General features: G+C 35.1%; 1 protein-coding gene across 4 annotated transcripts in view; it reads left to right on the top strand.

Annotated features, from left to right (window-relative positions):
• The window catches only part of Klf8 (Kruppel like factor 8), a 196,198-nt gene that overhangs the window by 158,002 nt on the left and 21,625 nt on the right, over positions 1–16,571 (top strand). For all 4 annotated transcript variants that reach the window (XM_048796720.1, XM_015506613.2, XM_048796718.1 and 1 more), the window contains one exon: positions 7,612–7,685. In XM_048796720.1, coding sequence (XP_048652677.1) covers positions 7,614–7,685 — 72 coding nt within the window. In that variant the 5' untranslated portion in view covers positions 7,612–7,613. The remainder of the gene's footprint in view (positions 1–7,611; positions 7,686–16,571) is intronic.

Raw genomic sequence — 16,571 nt, 5'->3', positions numbered from 1 at the left:
GCTCAAATCTCAGCAAGACCCAGTAAAAAGAGAGGAATGCCATGTCTAAAGGGAGCAGCCACTGATCATCTCCAAATATTTTTTCAATGTATACTCCATGTTGTAAGATCTGTCAAGTGTTCAGAAAATCAAGAAATAGATTTTCTTTTTAAATGAAATTTCCTGTATTTGAAAATTTTTCAGCTAATTATATTTTAATTTATAACATCTTGATGAGAACCAATTCTGTGACTTCAGTTACTAACCAATTTATTATGACTTTGGTATTACTTAGTCTCTCTGACCTTTTATTTCCTCATGTGGAAAATGAGATCAACAATAGTAGCTATCTCACAGACAATTGTGAAGATTAAATATCCCCTGTTAGAAATACCATAGGAATGAAATGTTATAGTTTCTAGGATTTACCTAAAAATATCCACTGAGGTGGGGCAAGTAATTTGGAGTACAAATAAAATAAGATTTGCCTTTAATTGAATATATTTGAAGCTGGGAATAGACACATAGGAGTCTGTCTCTACATTTGTATGTATTTGAAATTATCCATAATAATTTTAATGCCATTGGAATGAAACTCAAGTTTTATGTAGTGGTTTGTAGGGAATTTAATTGTTTTTCTTGACATCAACCTCACTGGCTCAGCAGAAACTTGGATGATTATTATGGATTTTCCATCTATGGACTTTATCATGCAATACCCTGGTGAAATTTTATTTATTTATTTATTTATTTATTTATTTTTGAATATTATAACTGGAAGGGGCCTGAAAAAGAAAGTAGTTTCAATAACATTTTGAGTAACAGGTAACAGTGGAGCTTGGTCTAGAATCCAAGTCTACCAGCTCCTAGTTAAATTATTTTCCCTTTATTTCACACTACCTTCTTTAACTAGAGCACTTTTATTATAAATTCTACCACTGGCTGAGTGTGGTGGTGCACACCTGTAATCCCAGTGACTCAGGAGGCTGAGGCAGAAGGTTTACAAGTTGGAGGCGAGCCTCAGCAATTTAGTGAGGCCCTAAGCAACTTAACAATACCTGTCTCCAAATAAAAAATAAAAAGGGTGGGGATGTGACTCAGTGGTTAAGCACAGCTGGGTTCAATCCCCACTACCAATAAATAAATAAATAAATAAATAAATAAATAAATTTCCACCAAGGGTATTGCATGTAAGATTATTATTTGAACATAAATGTACTTGTTTGATGGTGTTTTTGAGGACAGAGGGACTAATTCTAGAAATCTGAGGTTACATTTGTGCAATTTTTAAAAATCTGTTCTTTCAGGTCATCCTCACAAGGATCCTGTGATGTAAGTGAGAAGAAGTTATTTCCACTTTCCACATTAAGTGATAGGACTTGCCCAAGGTCACCTAACAATTTGGTGGTTAAACTAGAACCAAAACTCATATGGAAATTTATCATCATTCTCTTTAGCTTTTATTTTTTTCAGAATGAGGACTCCCTAGCACATTTCAAGGTGATTTATCAGTCATACATATTTGTTTTATTTCTTGTAGTAAAGAAAATTGGGCTTAACATCAGCATCTGAGGAGAGGACAAATATGTGAAAGCATTATATGCCATGCAGGTGATACTATAGAATATGAAGTCATAGGAAATAGAGATAAATATATCAAAAATAATAAGATATGAATTGTTACTCTAACTGATTTGGATCTTTAAAATATGACTTTATTTTTGTACTTTATTTTGTGATTTTTCTGACAGAAATCATCCTAAAAATTACATTGAGATCTTACAATTATGTCTTACAGACAAATTATTATATGTGTTACCATGATTTATCTGCTTGGCAACCAAATGAGAGGATGTATTTCCATTTTGTGTATGAGAAACTGGGGCATAGAAAGATCAAATGACTTGCACAAAATCATCCAGCTTTGTTCTGGTGTATCTTATCACCTTATCTTTTCATTACCTCACACCACTTCACTACTTCAAACTTGACTAACTGTTGTGATGGTGTAATATTCAATTTCATTCTTTCTGTCACTGAAATTCACACATGGTATGTGCTGTCAGACTGTACTCATTTTTGTGGTAATGTGTTCTTTCCTCTTAAACTTCTATTCTTTTTACCATCCCAGTTGCCCCCGACACACATATTTTCTTTTATCTCATTCTAAGTAGCAGGAAATGCAAGTTATAGGGGTTTTCTGTCTTAAGGTCACTTCTGAGTACCTGCTGCGTGTTTGGACTAAGTACTTCAGAAACCCTCCAGCTTTTGTGTATATTGAAATCTTTCCATAGGAAAGTTATAAGGATTTGTCCACTGAGATACTACTGTTGGGATTTCTTTGAGATTGAGTTTTCTGATAATGTCCATAGTGATAGATGTGAGGCTGTTTGAAGGAAATAGGATAAATTAGAGGATCTTGCAATCTCCTTTTATTGGGTAGTTTGTTTCTAGCAACCATTTACCCTCTGTTATGGGACCTGCTTCAAGCAGAAGTTGGGGAAACATTTGCCTCCAGATCAAGATGCATTATAACTTTATTATGGCTGTATTATAGCTCCAGGCTGTTGAAATTCAAATCCCCTTTCTGCCATTCCTAGGTGGGTGATTTGGGGATAAACCACTTCATCTCTCTCTGCTCATTTTTAAAATGGGGAGGATTGGGGTGTGGCTCAGTGGTAGAGTGCTGGCCTAGCATGCCTGTGGCCCTGGATTTGATCCCTAGCACTGCAAAAAATAAAATAGGGAAATAATAGTACTCACTACAAGGATTGTGAGGAGTAAATGTGATAATATTATTTTCACAGTACCTGACACATAGTAAGTACTTGGGGAATACAGACTATTATAGAGCTTTTTATCACCATTCCATTGTTAATGTCATGATACCGAGTAACTTTAATCCTGAAGGTTTTTGTAAAGACCCATCCTAACACTACTTTCTATTCCCCTAGAAGATATATAATAAACCATCTAAAATATATGTGTACTCTAGTCCTTTAATTATTTTTTTCTAATAATAAAAATATAGGTAACACTTTTCAAAAAATGATCCATAATCTCAAAACACTAAAAGATTGTTTCTCATATTTTAATAGTTTCAGTATTTTTTATGTTCAGAGGTTGTAGGTGAATATCTGTATAAGGTCCTCCTAAGTGATTATTTTGTTGTCTTCAAACTTGATCTTTTAGCAGACAGTTTTTCATGAAGAATGTACTCACCAGATTTGAGGTATTCAAAAGTAGTGAGAAGGCACTAAGAGGATAAAAGTTTCAGTTCTGATTCCAGGACTTCTAAACTGTGTGTCATTGAGCCTCCAAATCAGTGATCTGTGAAATGGGAATTATATGAATGCTATCTCTTTCCCTGTTGTAAAGCTGTGCAGATACAGAAGAGGGATTATTATTTGTATTGCCCAAAGTCTCTATTCTCTTAAGGCACTAAGTCCCTTCTTAAATGTGTATACTATTCCCTATTTCTTTTTAGTTATAGGCTCTAAAAACTCTGCTTTGCTTCCCTCCTTAAAGTTCTTATTTCATCTCTAGGCATTTTTCCTCTTCCAAGGTTGGCCAAAGGGTAGGATGTGGTCTTCTTAGTGAGCCATCTCCTCCTATCCCTTGGAGGCACTGTTTACTTTCATAAAACAAGCAGATCATTATAGGAAATGCCAGTTAGGTAAAAAAAATACACTTTGGAACATGACAGAAGTACATAATCTTATCAACTTTCTGTGCCCATGGTCTTCTGTCCTACATATGGGAGACATTGACCACTGGAGATATGGCTCAATTCTCCTTTATTTCCTTCTGCCCCTAGAAGAAAGACCAGGAAATATAGCTTCTAAACCCAAAGGCTTGAAGAGCCAAACCAAGCAGAATTATAGTTACCTTAAGTATGTAATTTTCATTTTTGATGCCCTCCTGCCTGGGTGATTCACATCTGAATGGTCCAGACCATACGTACTATAACTTCCTTTGCATATTTTCTCACTACTTCCCTCACTGACAGCTTCTGTGCTTCTGTCTGGTCTCTCCTAGATACTTAGAGAAGCAATCCTGACTCTATAAAGTAAGAGGTTTATAAAGCCCTCTTTTTCAAAAACAGCTTTTTAAAAAACCTTCAGTGGGCCCTAATTCCTTATTTTTAAATTTTACCTGACTAAACATTGAAGATACAAAATTTTTAAAAGGGAAGTTTTTACATCTTCCCCAAAACTTTTTCTGTAGTCACTCCTACCGACATGTAGAATATAGATGAGAATTATCTAATGACTATTTGGCTATTCATTTGATGACATTTGGCTATTTATTCTTTGATTCAGTGGGCTCCAACCAGAAATGGCTGAGACATTCCTATTTGTCATCTATTCCCTTTGCCATTTGACTAAAATATTTCTAATGTAGATAGGGCAAGAGATATTTTTTAAAAAATATTTTTTAGATATTTTTAGATATTAAAGCTTTAGGAGATAAGCAGCTGTGGTTCTGGATGTGGCTCTAACTTTGCTTATTCCCATGGTCATATATTCATTTACTCACCAGACATTAGGTCATAGTATGTAGGAGATACTCTGCTAAAAGAGAGAGGAATAAAAGTAGGTAACTATGGATGAGCTTACCCGGTATTCAGAAAAAGAGATAATACTTCTTTGTGCCAGGTTCTGTTGTAAGCACTTGAACACTTACTAACTTTATAAATCACAACAACTCTGTGAACTATTATTATTCCCATTTTACAAATCCTCACAACAACTCTATGAACTAATATTATTCCCATTTTACAGATGAGAAAACAGACACAGAGAGCTGGGAAACTTTGCCTAATGTCTTACTATTAAGAAGTCTCAGTACCAGAATTTGACCTCAGGCACTCACTCCAGAACCCACACATTTTATCACACTTCAGTAACAATATGGAGTGTACGAGAAGGAGAAGTGGCTGGCAAATGATGAAGATCCAGGTTTAAGAGGTATTTCTGGAGTAGAATTTGTTGTGGCTGATGACCAGTTGAAGCGAGAGCGAGAGAGAGAGAGAGAGAGAGAGAGAGAGAGATCAAAGTTGAGTGACCCTCAGATTTTTAGCTTGATAGATTAGCTTGATGATGATGCTAGAAATAAAATATGTAAAAATAAATGAGCATTTTGTGAGCTTATTGAGTATAAAGGACCTGTTGGATACCTAGGAGATATTCTGAGCCACAGCTCAAGATTCTGACCATCAATAATAAGGAGGGCTGGAGATTATAAATTCAGGAGCTGAGTGCTTGCCTAGCATGCACAAGGCCCTGAGTTCAATCCCCAGCACCAAAATAAACAATAATGATAGTAATGGTTGTGGTGATGGTGATGAGAGTGGTTAATAAGGACTTTTTTATATGCCAAGAATTGTTTTGAGTGCAGTTATATGTACTTAAAGACAATATGATTTTTCCCCATTCTTGGCAGGTAAAGAAAACGAGCTTCATTGAGGCTAAATAGTTTTTCAATGTCATTCTTCTTCCTCAGTCCTGTTTTCTCTTAATCCATAGGAATTAAAGAAAACCAGATAGAACATGGCTCTTGTAAATTGTCCTGGCTAGAAAAATGAGGCTTAGTCAAGGTGTTGTGACTTCAGGGGGATAACTGAATTCTCTCCACATTCTCCTATAAATTTTCCTGGTAACAACAAAGCAAGTTCCAGCTTTTTTGTTTCCCTCAAACAATGTAGACTATATAAGAATTATCTGACCTAACACTGTTTTTCTATCATCACACTCCATTTTCCCATTCCAGGAATCAGAAAATGCTTTGCTGTCCTCTCTGACACCTCTTATTTTGTAGTTAATCATTCAACAGGCATCTCTCTTATATGCCCTCTCTAATTTTCTTTCATTCTGTCCTACTGTTTTCCAATTCCTGTGCTTGAGAAAACATATTTCCTTGCCTTTTTCCTATCATTATCATCAAAAACATTCATAAATTTATTGAACATCTAACATGCATCAGGCAATATTCTAGGTCCTTGGAATATATTAGTGGAAAAAGCAAGGAGCTCAAATTATTTTGGAAATTATAATTTTTCTGAGTTCTGGACTCAACTGTTCTTATTCTTTCTCATTTTTTGCTATACTTCTTTCTCCATTATACCACCCCTGAGAAGTTCCATAGAAGCCTTAGGGCTATGCAGAAGATAGTTCAAAATCCTTTCATTCTAGACAGATGAGTTGAATCTTTTTTTTTTTTTTTAAAGGCCTTGTCAAAATTGTGAAATGGTTCTTGTGCATCAGACTACCAGGACAGGATTCTGCTACATTTTTCTGGCTCTCCACATGTCTGGTTGGCCCAGAGCCCAAAATCATAGTAATGTTCCTAGTACAGCCTTGGACACACAGTATCTATGTTTGGTGAATGAATGGAGGTTATGTGTACAGTTCTCATATACCTGCATCAAAGATGTCATGAATTTTTAAATAAAATTGGACATATGGTGCTTTAAAATGTTAAGTTTCCGGGGCTGGGGATGCTCGCCTGGCATGCGCGGGGTGCTGGGTTCGATCCTCAGTACCACATAAAAATAAAGTTGTTGTGTCTACTGAAAACTAAAAAATAAATATAAAAATAAAATAAAATGTTAAGTTTCCTTGTATGTTTCTGCTCTAATTAGGGATGATTTTCTCAATTCTTGACATTCAACAAATGAAATAATTGTTTTCAGGTTCCTCCTTTACATTTTTGTGTTATAATATTATAATTTTGTATCCTTGTTGATTGTGTATTTGTTGTATTTAACTGAATTATGTTTTAAAAGGCTATTGTGATGTGACCTTTAAAATTAATACTTCTGTGTATTTGACATCCCAAACAATTAAGATTTATGAACTTTTGAAATGTAATCAGGTCATAGGCGAGGGAAATAATTGTAATTGACTTGGGAACACTTAATGTGATCTTATATCTCACTGATCAAGTCATAAGTGAGTTGTGGATTTGGCTTCCTTACCGTGTTTTTCTCTCTAGGGAGATTGGACTATATACAGATCAAAGAAAATCTAGTTGAAGAAGAGAACTTGATAGGTGCTTTAGGAAAAAATGTGATGTTTCAAGGCAGCTGAATGAGGCTACCAACTCTCTCATTTCATAAAAGGAATAGATATCTAAAGAGGAAAGGGAAGACTAGTTTTTATTAGCCCCCCCTCCCCATTTGCACACTTAAGAGAGGTAAACAGATAAAATACTTCTCTGGAGAATATTTAATCCCAATGTATAGATATTTTAATTGGGTCAATATCCATACAGGAGCTTAGAACTCAGGAGAATAGGAACTGGATCAGGAGGAGAGGATTCTGGAAATTATGTAGTTATGCTGATATTCCTATGAAGTTGAACTGGTTGGAGAGGTTGGAAGAAACAGATTACCTGTATGCAGAATTTGGGGCAAGTGGGAGTCTAATATGTTGGGGACACGTCAGGGCTATCTTGATGAGTATAATAAATCTAAATGTTTTAATGACTTCTCTCTAAGTATCTATTAAATCCTGAAAAAGTGTATTCTCAGAACACATATAAGGGTAACCAAGGATAAGTGGCATACTGTATGTTCAGAGTGGGTTAGGTCTTGTTCTAAAAGTTATCTTTCCCTTGTATTTTTTCCAGATATGGATCAACTCATAAACAACTTGGAAGTCCAACTTAATTCAGAAGGTGGCTCAATGCAGGTATTCAAACAGGTCAGTTATCAGGTACTAATATTGAGCCATAAGAGTGTTGAGGACCAGTAATTATTACAGAGCTGAAGCTCATTTTTTCTTCTAACATGTTTGGAGTCTGAGACAGGAAGGAGGAAGATAGATTTCCAGGAAGTATTTGAATGCCTGGGGTTTAGTTTCAACTATAGAGTAGATCTGACCTAAAAGAAACAACCACTGGAATCAAGGCTATAAGAACAATATTAGACCTTTGGTAGACCATAGCAATGATTTATCTAGCACTATCTCATATTTCAGGTATTGTGAAGATTAAATACATTCTCTTTTTTAATCTCCACAATAATCCTGTTGAATATTGTATTAGCCAGGGAAATAGAGGCAATAAAATGTATATATAGATAGATACCTAGTAAATATATAGAGATTTTATGAAATTGGCTCACGTGCTTACAGAGGCATGACGAATCCAAAATCTGATGGGATAGGCCAGCAGACTGGAGACACAGGAGGAATTGCAGTTTGAGTCCAAAAGCAGACTGCTGGCAGCAGATGTCTATCCACATTATGAAGGTTAATGTACTTTACTCAAAGCCAGTGATTTAAATGTTAGTCTCATCAAAACTGAACAATCAGTCCATCAGTCAATCAATCACAGAACCATCTACACCAATGTTTGATCAAATATCTGGCACTGTAGTCCAGCTAAGTTGGAACATAAAATTAACCATCACTATTCTCAGGGTTCCCATTTTACAGAAAAGAAAACAGGCCTTGAACAAGGATTCAAAACATTATTTTTTATAGATAAGCGTTCTGTGTTATATATTGAAGTTCCATCTTGCTCACAGTTAAATTTTAATCCACTGTATAATGAAACCCAAATACAGTCAAAATTATCTTTGAAAGTTGCCTATAAATTTGAGTATCCAATTTTGTGTATACAGTATTTATCTGTTTTTTTTTCTCATTCCCAGATAAACTATATGGATTATTTTTGGTTTTAGGAGTCATATTTATCTTTTATTTATCATTAAATATTTGGCCCATGGTATATAATTGAATGTTACATATATAGCTGAGACTCCTTTGTAGTATTTTAGCAATATTAAACTCAATTTAATGTCTTGTTTACTTAGCTGTTGTCATTTAGAAACTATTAGCACATAAAAACTTGCTAATTATTGCAAACATCTGCTAGTTGCTGGAGTTTAGTGATAGTTAATACCAAGAGGAAGGTGAGTTTTTGTATTGTTAGATAAAAATATCTACTGTATGAATGTTGTCCAGCATGCATTGCTACTTTATTTTACAATCTCAGTGTGCTTAACTATGATTCCAGATATGTTTTTCCATGCATTATTTAAGTATAGTAAAATTCCAGAATTTGAAGGGACTTTGAAATTGGTTCAGTGTGTAGAAAATTCTAGATAGTAGGTGATTAAAGCACTTTGTTTGTATTCTGCCATTTTCAGGATATATTTACATTTAGTAAAATAAGATGCTTGTAGTACATAGCCATAGAACACTAGCCATGTCTTAGGGCACAAAGGCTAGGGGCTGGTGCTCTATAACCACACAATGCTAGCATTTTCGAAAATGCCTCCTGGTTTGGTTCATTATATGGTTTGTTTATGTCACAAATTATGATCTGTGATCGAATGCCTTGCTGAGAGCATATGTACTGCTCTCCATTCTCTGAATTCTTATATCAACATATCATTACCAATGAGCACTTGGTTGTCACCTGCCCTTTATTTCTAGTTTCTAATTATTTCCTAGAAGTTGGATTTCTTGATTGAAATGTATGAACAGCTTTAGGGTTATTTACTGTTGTTAACATTTTGGAACATATTTTTGCATAGTTTCATATTCCCCCCTCTTTATTTTCTCTCCCCACTCCCTTCATCCCTCTCTCTCTTCCTCTCTCTCATGTTTTCTTACTTTTGAAAGTAAGCTGCATCAGTAAATTTTGCCCCTAAATAATGTAGCATGCATCACCTGCAAATAATGACATTCTGCTACATAGATACATGAAAGAAAATGAACAGGATTTCCATAATAAGATCTAATTAAGTCATACATTTCTAAAAGTTTCTCAGTGCCACCTTTTCTTACACTGATTTTTTTTTTCTGCTTGGACTCTGCCTCAGTCAGCCTAATTTACCAACCCCTACTACTTTTTTTAAGGTCCAAATTCCAATTTTATCTTTTCTGTAAAACTTTAACTGACAACCCTAACTCACAAATCTCTAGTGCACTTGCACCCCTGAAATGCTAACTTTTTGTACTTTCATGTAGCTCTGCTAGTTACTTGCTCCCCATTGTGAACAAATTCATATAAATATCTTACTAGTGATATTTTTCAACTATTAATTTACCACCTTCAAAATTTTTATCCTGTCTCTTGCCATCAATATTATTTATGTTTAAAAATCAACTAACTATCCAAATAAATAAGTGCATCATAAATAAAGTCCTATATTAGTTTTGTCCTTAGCAATCTGGAGAATTATGGGATTTACATGAGGTATTAGTTTCCTAGAAATCCTGCAGCAAATTACCACAAACTTGGTGGTTTAAAACAAGAGATCCTCACTATCTTGGAGGCCAGAAGTCCAAAATCAATGTGTTATCAGTGTTGTAGTCCATCAGAAGTTGCTAGGGGAGACTCTATTCATTATTTCTTCCAGCTTCTCATAGATAGGGCATTTCTTGGATTGTGGCCCCATCCCTCCAATGTCTGCTTGTGTTTTTACATTACCTTCTTCTTTTGTATCTATCATTCTTCTGTGTTCCTCTTTTATACATTAGTCATAGAATTTAGATGATACCCAGATAATTCAGGATGATGGCCTCAAGATCCTTAATTATATCTACAAAGAAAACTTTTCCAAATAAGGAAAAGGTTTCTAGAGATGAGAATGTGGAAAAATCTTCTTTGGGGTCCACCATTCAGCCTACTACAATGTGTTAAATTTTTATTAGAATGAGATTACTTCATCCATATATCATCCAGAAATTTTCTCAGATGCTTTGAGAAAGAAAAATTGTTTTATCTTATTGTTTTTCATTTTCCATAGTTTCATGCTGAATGTTTCCATATTTTATATGAAATACTAAGTAAATACCTAATGAAATAATATAGGCATACATGTAAATATATATATATATATATATATATATATATACATACATACATATGTACATTTCTGATCTCCTTTTCCATAGATGTGGCTGCTACTTTCTTATTCCCTTAAGATTGCCTAGTTCATCAGTTTGTACAAATTGATGAATTCTTTTGTCCTACAGTGCTTTATTTCCTGATGCTGTTGAGATGGTGGTGATGTAAGATTCAAAATTGCTCTTGATTTAGTTTAAGTCTAGCTTTCTAATAATATCCATCTCCATCCACCTCTATTTTCTCTAATACTAACATGCATGATGTCCTTAATGTAGAAGGTTTAGAGTTTCAGAGAGTTAAACTGATTTTTGACCTAAACAATGAATGTGCACAATATATGTGTGTATGCCCACACATGTGCACCCAGGCATGAAAATGATTAGTCTACACCCAGAGAAAAGCTAGGAGAGACCTGTGTACAAAAACAGCATTCATCTTTCTCTTAGGGAGGAGTCTGGGCTTTATCTTGTTACCATGACAACGCTCCTTACTCTCCTTTCCACCTACTGTGCTGTCTGAAGTATTTTGTTCTTTCATTTTCTTTCTAGTCGTGCCTTCCCACTTTAATGTTCCACATCATGGCTGTTTCAAATAAATGAAAGGTGGAAACTTTGTTTTTAATAGTTGATTTTTCTGACCATTCATCACCTAAGGCTTTTCATCGCTATCTTTATCAAATACCCAAGAGCTTAAATCTTTGTGAAATTGACCACCTTTTCTCTGGATTTCTTTCTAGAATCCTAAGTGCCTTTCTCTATCACCTTTGGTAATATATCAATAAAGATTTTTTTTTTAAATTGCCAACTCAGATTGGCTTTAAAAAACTGGATTAGGATTGTGGGAATTTGAGGATGAATACTGTGTAAATTAAAGCTTCTCTCAATTTTCTCCCAAGTTTCTGTCTTTTTTTTCTCATGCATGACCTTCATAGACTCAAAAATTCTAGAAAGCTATAGCTTCAGGTTTTAAAATAGAAAATGGGAAAAGTAGCCATTATCTTTCTTGAATAGTGATAATGATTGGCTAGAGAACACTTAAAAACTGGAGCCATCCCAAAGTATTTGTATTTGTCAAGTTTTTGTTGCTGTGACAAATACCTGAAAAAAAATAAAAAAGGCTTAAAGGAGAAAAGGTTTATTTGGGCTCATGGCTTCAGAATATTTATGCCATTGCTTGGCTATAGCAATGGCTCCATTGCTTTTAGGCCTTAAGCAAGGAGAAACATCATGGCAGAAGGGCATAGCAGAGGAAAGCTATACACCCCATGGCATCCAGGAAGCAGAGAGAGAAGCAGAGTCCCAGGACAAGATATAGATCCCAAGGGCACACCCCAAAGGACCTACATCTTCTAACTAGCTTCCACTTCCAACAGCTTCTATGACATCTCAATAGTCAATTCATCCATGGATTAATCCACTGATGAGTTCTGAATCCTCTTGAGCCAATCACTTCCTACAATTTCCACCTCTGAACATTGCTCATTGGGGATCAAGTCTTTAACACATGAGCCTTTGGGGAACAATCTATATCCAAACTGTAACAACATTGAAGATGAAAAATGTGACTTAGAGTGAAAAATCTGATGGCAGAGCTTTAAATCAATGCTCAGATTAACTTTCAAAGTTAATATTCAATGAATAGTAGAATAGGGAGCCAACCTGAATCATCTTAGTGAGAATTTTTCTTTTTTAGGATGGAGATACTGGGAATTATTCAGAGGCACTCACCCACTGAGCCACATCCTAGTCCTATTTTGTATTTTAGTTAGAGACAGGGTCTCAATGAGTTGCTTAGTGCCTCACTGTTGCTGAGGCTGGCTTTGAACTCCCGATCATCCTGCCTCAGCCTCCCAAGCTGCTAGGATTGCAAGTGTGTACCACCGTGCCCAGCTTAGTGAGGATTCTTAAAAACACCAAAGTTCTAGGGTTGAAAACACACCCATTCTTTACAAATTATGTCTTCTTCAGAGTCTTTAAGTATAATGCACTATGTGGAAAGACAAAGGAAAGCACATAGTGTGTTTTTTTAACAAGAGGGATGCTTATAGTGATAATATGGAATAAATCAGTGTAATTAGGATCCTATGAAAATCATTTTAATCATGTTGAAAAGAGAATCCTCAGTGCACACAAAAACTTCACTATGTGACTGTATAAATATTGAAAACTTGTCTTTAAGCCACAAAGCCAGGAATAGTAAGAATAACCTTGAGAGCTGCTTTCGAGAGTAATCTGTTTTGTTGAGGAAGCTTGCTTGCAGAAGACAGTATTGAAACAGAAAATACTTGCTGTGGGCTGGATTCACTTGGATATAACAAGCACTCTTGAAAGTGATATGTACAGAAGGAAAATGTGATGATATGCTTTGAGGAATTTTACTATTAAAACACAGAAACCCAAACAACTAGCCTTCTAACATTTCTATCAAAGTCATGTGATGATGGCAGGAGAGGGGAATGATTGAAGTCCTGTGGCAGCCTGGGTTTTGGTCTGAAAGACTGCAAGGCAGACTTAATCTATAAAGGGCAACTCAGGATGGCTTATTAGAGCAGGAAAATAATATCTCATCAAGGCAATAAGAATAACCTATTTGTTCTTCAGTTTCTATACTTTCATGAGTTAGTTTCCATTTTGGATCTCCCTAAATTATGTGTTTTCAGTGAAATGAATAACTGTAAATCAAATACCAACTAGGCACCAGGCCTTGAACTAATACCATTATTGTAGGTAGCCCTCAGCATCTTGGAAATGGCCTTTGTTTGGCAAAAGAGAGAAAAGTTACCAAAATAATTTTCACTTTATATATTTAGAGTTTGGCCTCATAAAGTAAAATCCAGAAAGTCCCTAATAATTTAGCTACATCTTTTCTTGATGTTATTAGCAGATTGTGTCTATTTATATACCTGCACCCACAATACACATTCTTATAGAAAATAATATTATACCTAACTACTTAAGCTTTTTTTTTTTTTTTTTTTTGGTACTGGGGATTGAACCCAGGGGTACTTAACCACTGAGCCACATCCCCAGCCTTTTTTTATATATTTTATTTAGAGATAGGGTCTGTCTGAGTTGCTTAGGGTCTTGCTAAATTGCTGAAGCTGGCTTTGAACTAGTGATCCTCCTGCCTCAGGCTCCCAAGCCGCTGGGATTACAGGCATACATCACCGTGCCCTGCTCTTTTTAAACTCTATTTCTTAATATCATTGACAGCTGTGATAGACTATGGAAACAGAAACCCTTCCTGTTCTCTTTTAGAGATTCCTTGGATTTAGCCTCTTTTATATGGGAATAAAACAAAACAAGTGGGAAATGTAGGAAAAATAAAAACTTAAATTGGTTTGGGGGATTCAGTGGACTGAGATTTTTATGTCCGGCAAAACCATTCTTGATATTTTCTTCTCTCTTCTTGCTACACCCCACAAATACCACTGCCTACAGGATTCTACTGCCTTCCCCTTCCCCAGATGAATTGAATCCACCCATTAAGGATGGATTATATTAGAAGTATATGCAATACTACGAAAAATCACAAAAATTATGTCCTGGATGAGTAGACTAAAGCAAGGGTTTAGATTACAAACTAGGCCTGAGTTGAATTAGGGATTTTAAAATCAAGAACCAAATAGTGTCTCAGCATAGCAAAAGGTAAAAATAGGCAACATTCTGGTTAAATTCTGAAGATAAAGCGTGGATGCTTTGGGTGCCCTTTACCTCATTCCCAGCATGCTCTGAGGGTTTTTTAAATAAAGTCAGAGCAAGAGAACAGTACCTCCCCAGACCCTTCACCTTCCTCTGAATTAAGGCCCTTATGATCTCAGCTAAATTTAAAAATTATTTATGAACATAATATTATTATCAAACATTACATTTTTTTTAAATATTCCTTAGTTATAGATGGACACAATACCTGTATTTTGTTTATTTAGCTTTTTGTTTATGTGGTGCTGGGTATTGAACCCAGTGCCTTAGGAGTGTTAGGCAAGCGCTCTACCACTGAGCCACAACCCCAGCCCCACACATTACATTTAACAATAATTCTTTAATATCCAACATCCAGTCAATATTCAGAGTTCTCCAAATGTCTCATAAATATCTCACTAAGATGTTTATACTTGCTTTCTTTTTGGTCCTTTTGCGTCCAATCTTTTCTTTAACACTACCTTCATTGAGGAGCTAGTTAAATCTCATAGAGGGCAGGGATATAGCTCAGTTGCATGCCCAAAGCCCTGGGTTCAATCCCCAGCACCACACACACACACACACACACACACACAAAAAAAAAAAAAAATCTCATAGGAATAGTTCTGCCATATCACTCCACTCTTCAAACAATTGTCTTCAACCTTTCCTTGAACTCAGCCTTCCCTAATCTTCCAAATATAAAACACCAAAGAATGTTTCTATTTTATATAAAGGATGCATTCTTGAACATCTCTCATAATTTAAAACTATTATGACTCAGAATATCATGGAGACTTGTTGTCAAGATCCAGAGTGCTGCTTGGCAATGGCATACATATTTCACAGTATCTTTTGATGTTTCAAATTACAGAATTCTTAGAAAGTTTTTAGTTAGGTTGGAGCTCTACATTGTTTTATATTACATACAGTGGTAATTTATTAGTATTTAAAAAATATTTCTTTACTGACATAGAACATAAAATTTTACATAATAATGGGGTACCATGTAATGTTTCAATACACATCTGTTGAGTCATGTTTAAATCAGGTTAAACATATCTGTCTCCTCAAATATTTAGTATTTCTTAGTTGTGAAATTTTTCACTCCTTTCTTTCAGCTTTTTGAAATGCTTTATTGTTATCTAGTCACCATAACGGGCAATAAATAGCCCAGAGTCTCTTGTTCCTATCTAACTGTATCTTAGTACTCATTGTTCAACCTTTCCCATCTCTCCCCTACCACTGTCCCCAACCTCTGGTAGTCACCTAGAATGGTAGAATCTCTAAACTTCTGTGGAATAAACTCTTAGATTCCATATATGAATGAAATCATGCAGTACATATCTCTCTGTGCCTGGCTTGTAATCTCCAGTTCCATCCATGTTGTTTCCAACGACAGGATTTCATTCCTTTTATGAATGAATACTACTCCATTGCTATATGTACAGCATTTTCTTTACTCATTCATTAGTTGATGGACACTTGGGTTGTTTCCATTTCTGGGCTATTGTGAATAGTGCTACAGTGAATATGGGTGTGCAGGTATCTCTATGACATATATATTTCATTTTCTTTAAATGTATATGCAGTCATAGGCTTTTGTATTTTTTAAATACAAAACAATTTGGAAGTTGGACGATTTAATTTTTCATATAATACAACTAACTAAACTGCATTGATATTCATTAAACATATTTGTTTGTTATATCTCTGCAGACAAGAAACATCTTTCTTACCTCTTTCTGCCTAGAGAAATCCTATTATTTTTAAAGCTCATCTAAAATGTCACTTCCTCTATGAAGTTTTCCCTGTCTAGATAAAATGAACCATTCCTTTTTCTTTTTCCAAAATACTTTGTTTATGTGTCAATCACATTTATGGTATAATTCATAAGATACTTGCATTATTCTATACTAACACACTATTCTATGTTAGTATGAACTCCTTAGCTGTACCTTCTTTATGTATGCTGTCACTGGACTTGGCATAATGCTTATAGTACATGCACAGAAAGTATCGACTTTAATTAATATTGCAGGATTA

The sequence above is a fragment of the Marmota marmota genome, unplaced genomic scaffold (assembly GCF_001458135.2).
Source record: "Marmota marmota marmota unplaced genomic scaffold, marMar, whole genome shotgun sequence".
NCBI lineage: Eukaryota > Metazoa > Chordata > Mammalia > Rodentia > Sciuridae > Marmota > Marmota marmota.
This window is presented reverse-complemented; position numbering and strand designations above follow the sequence as displayed.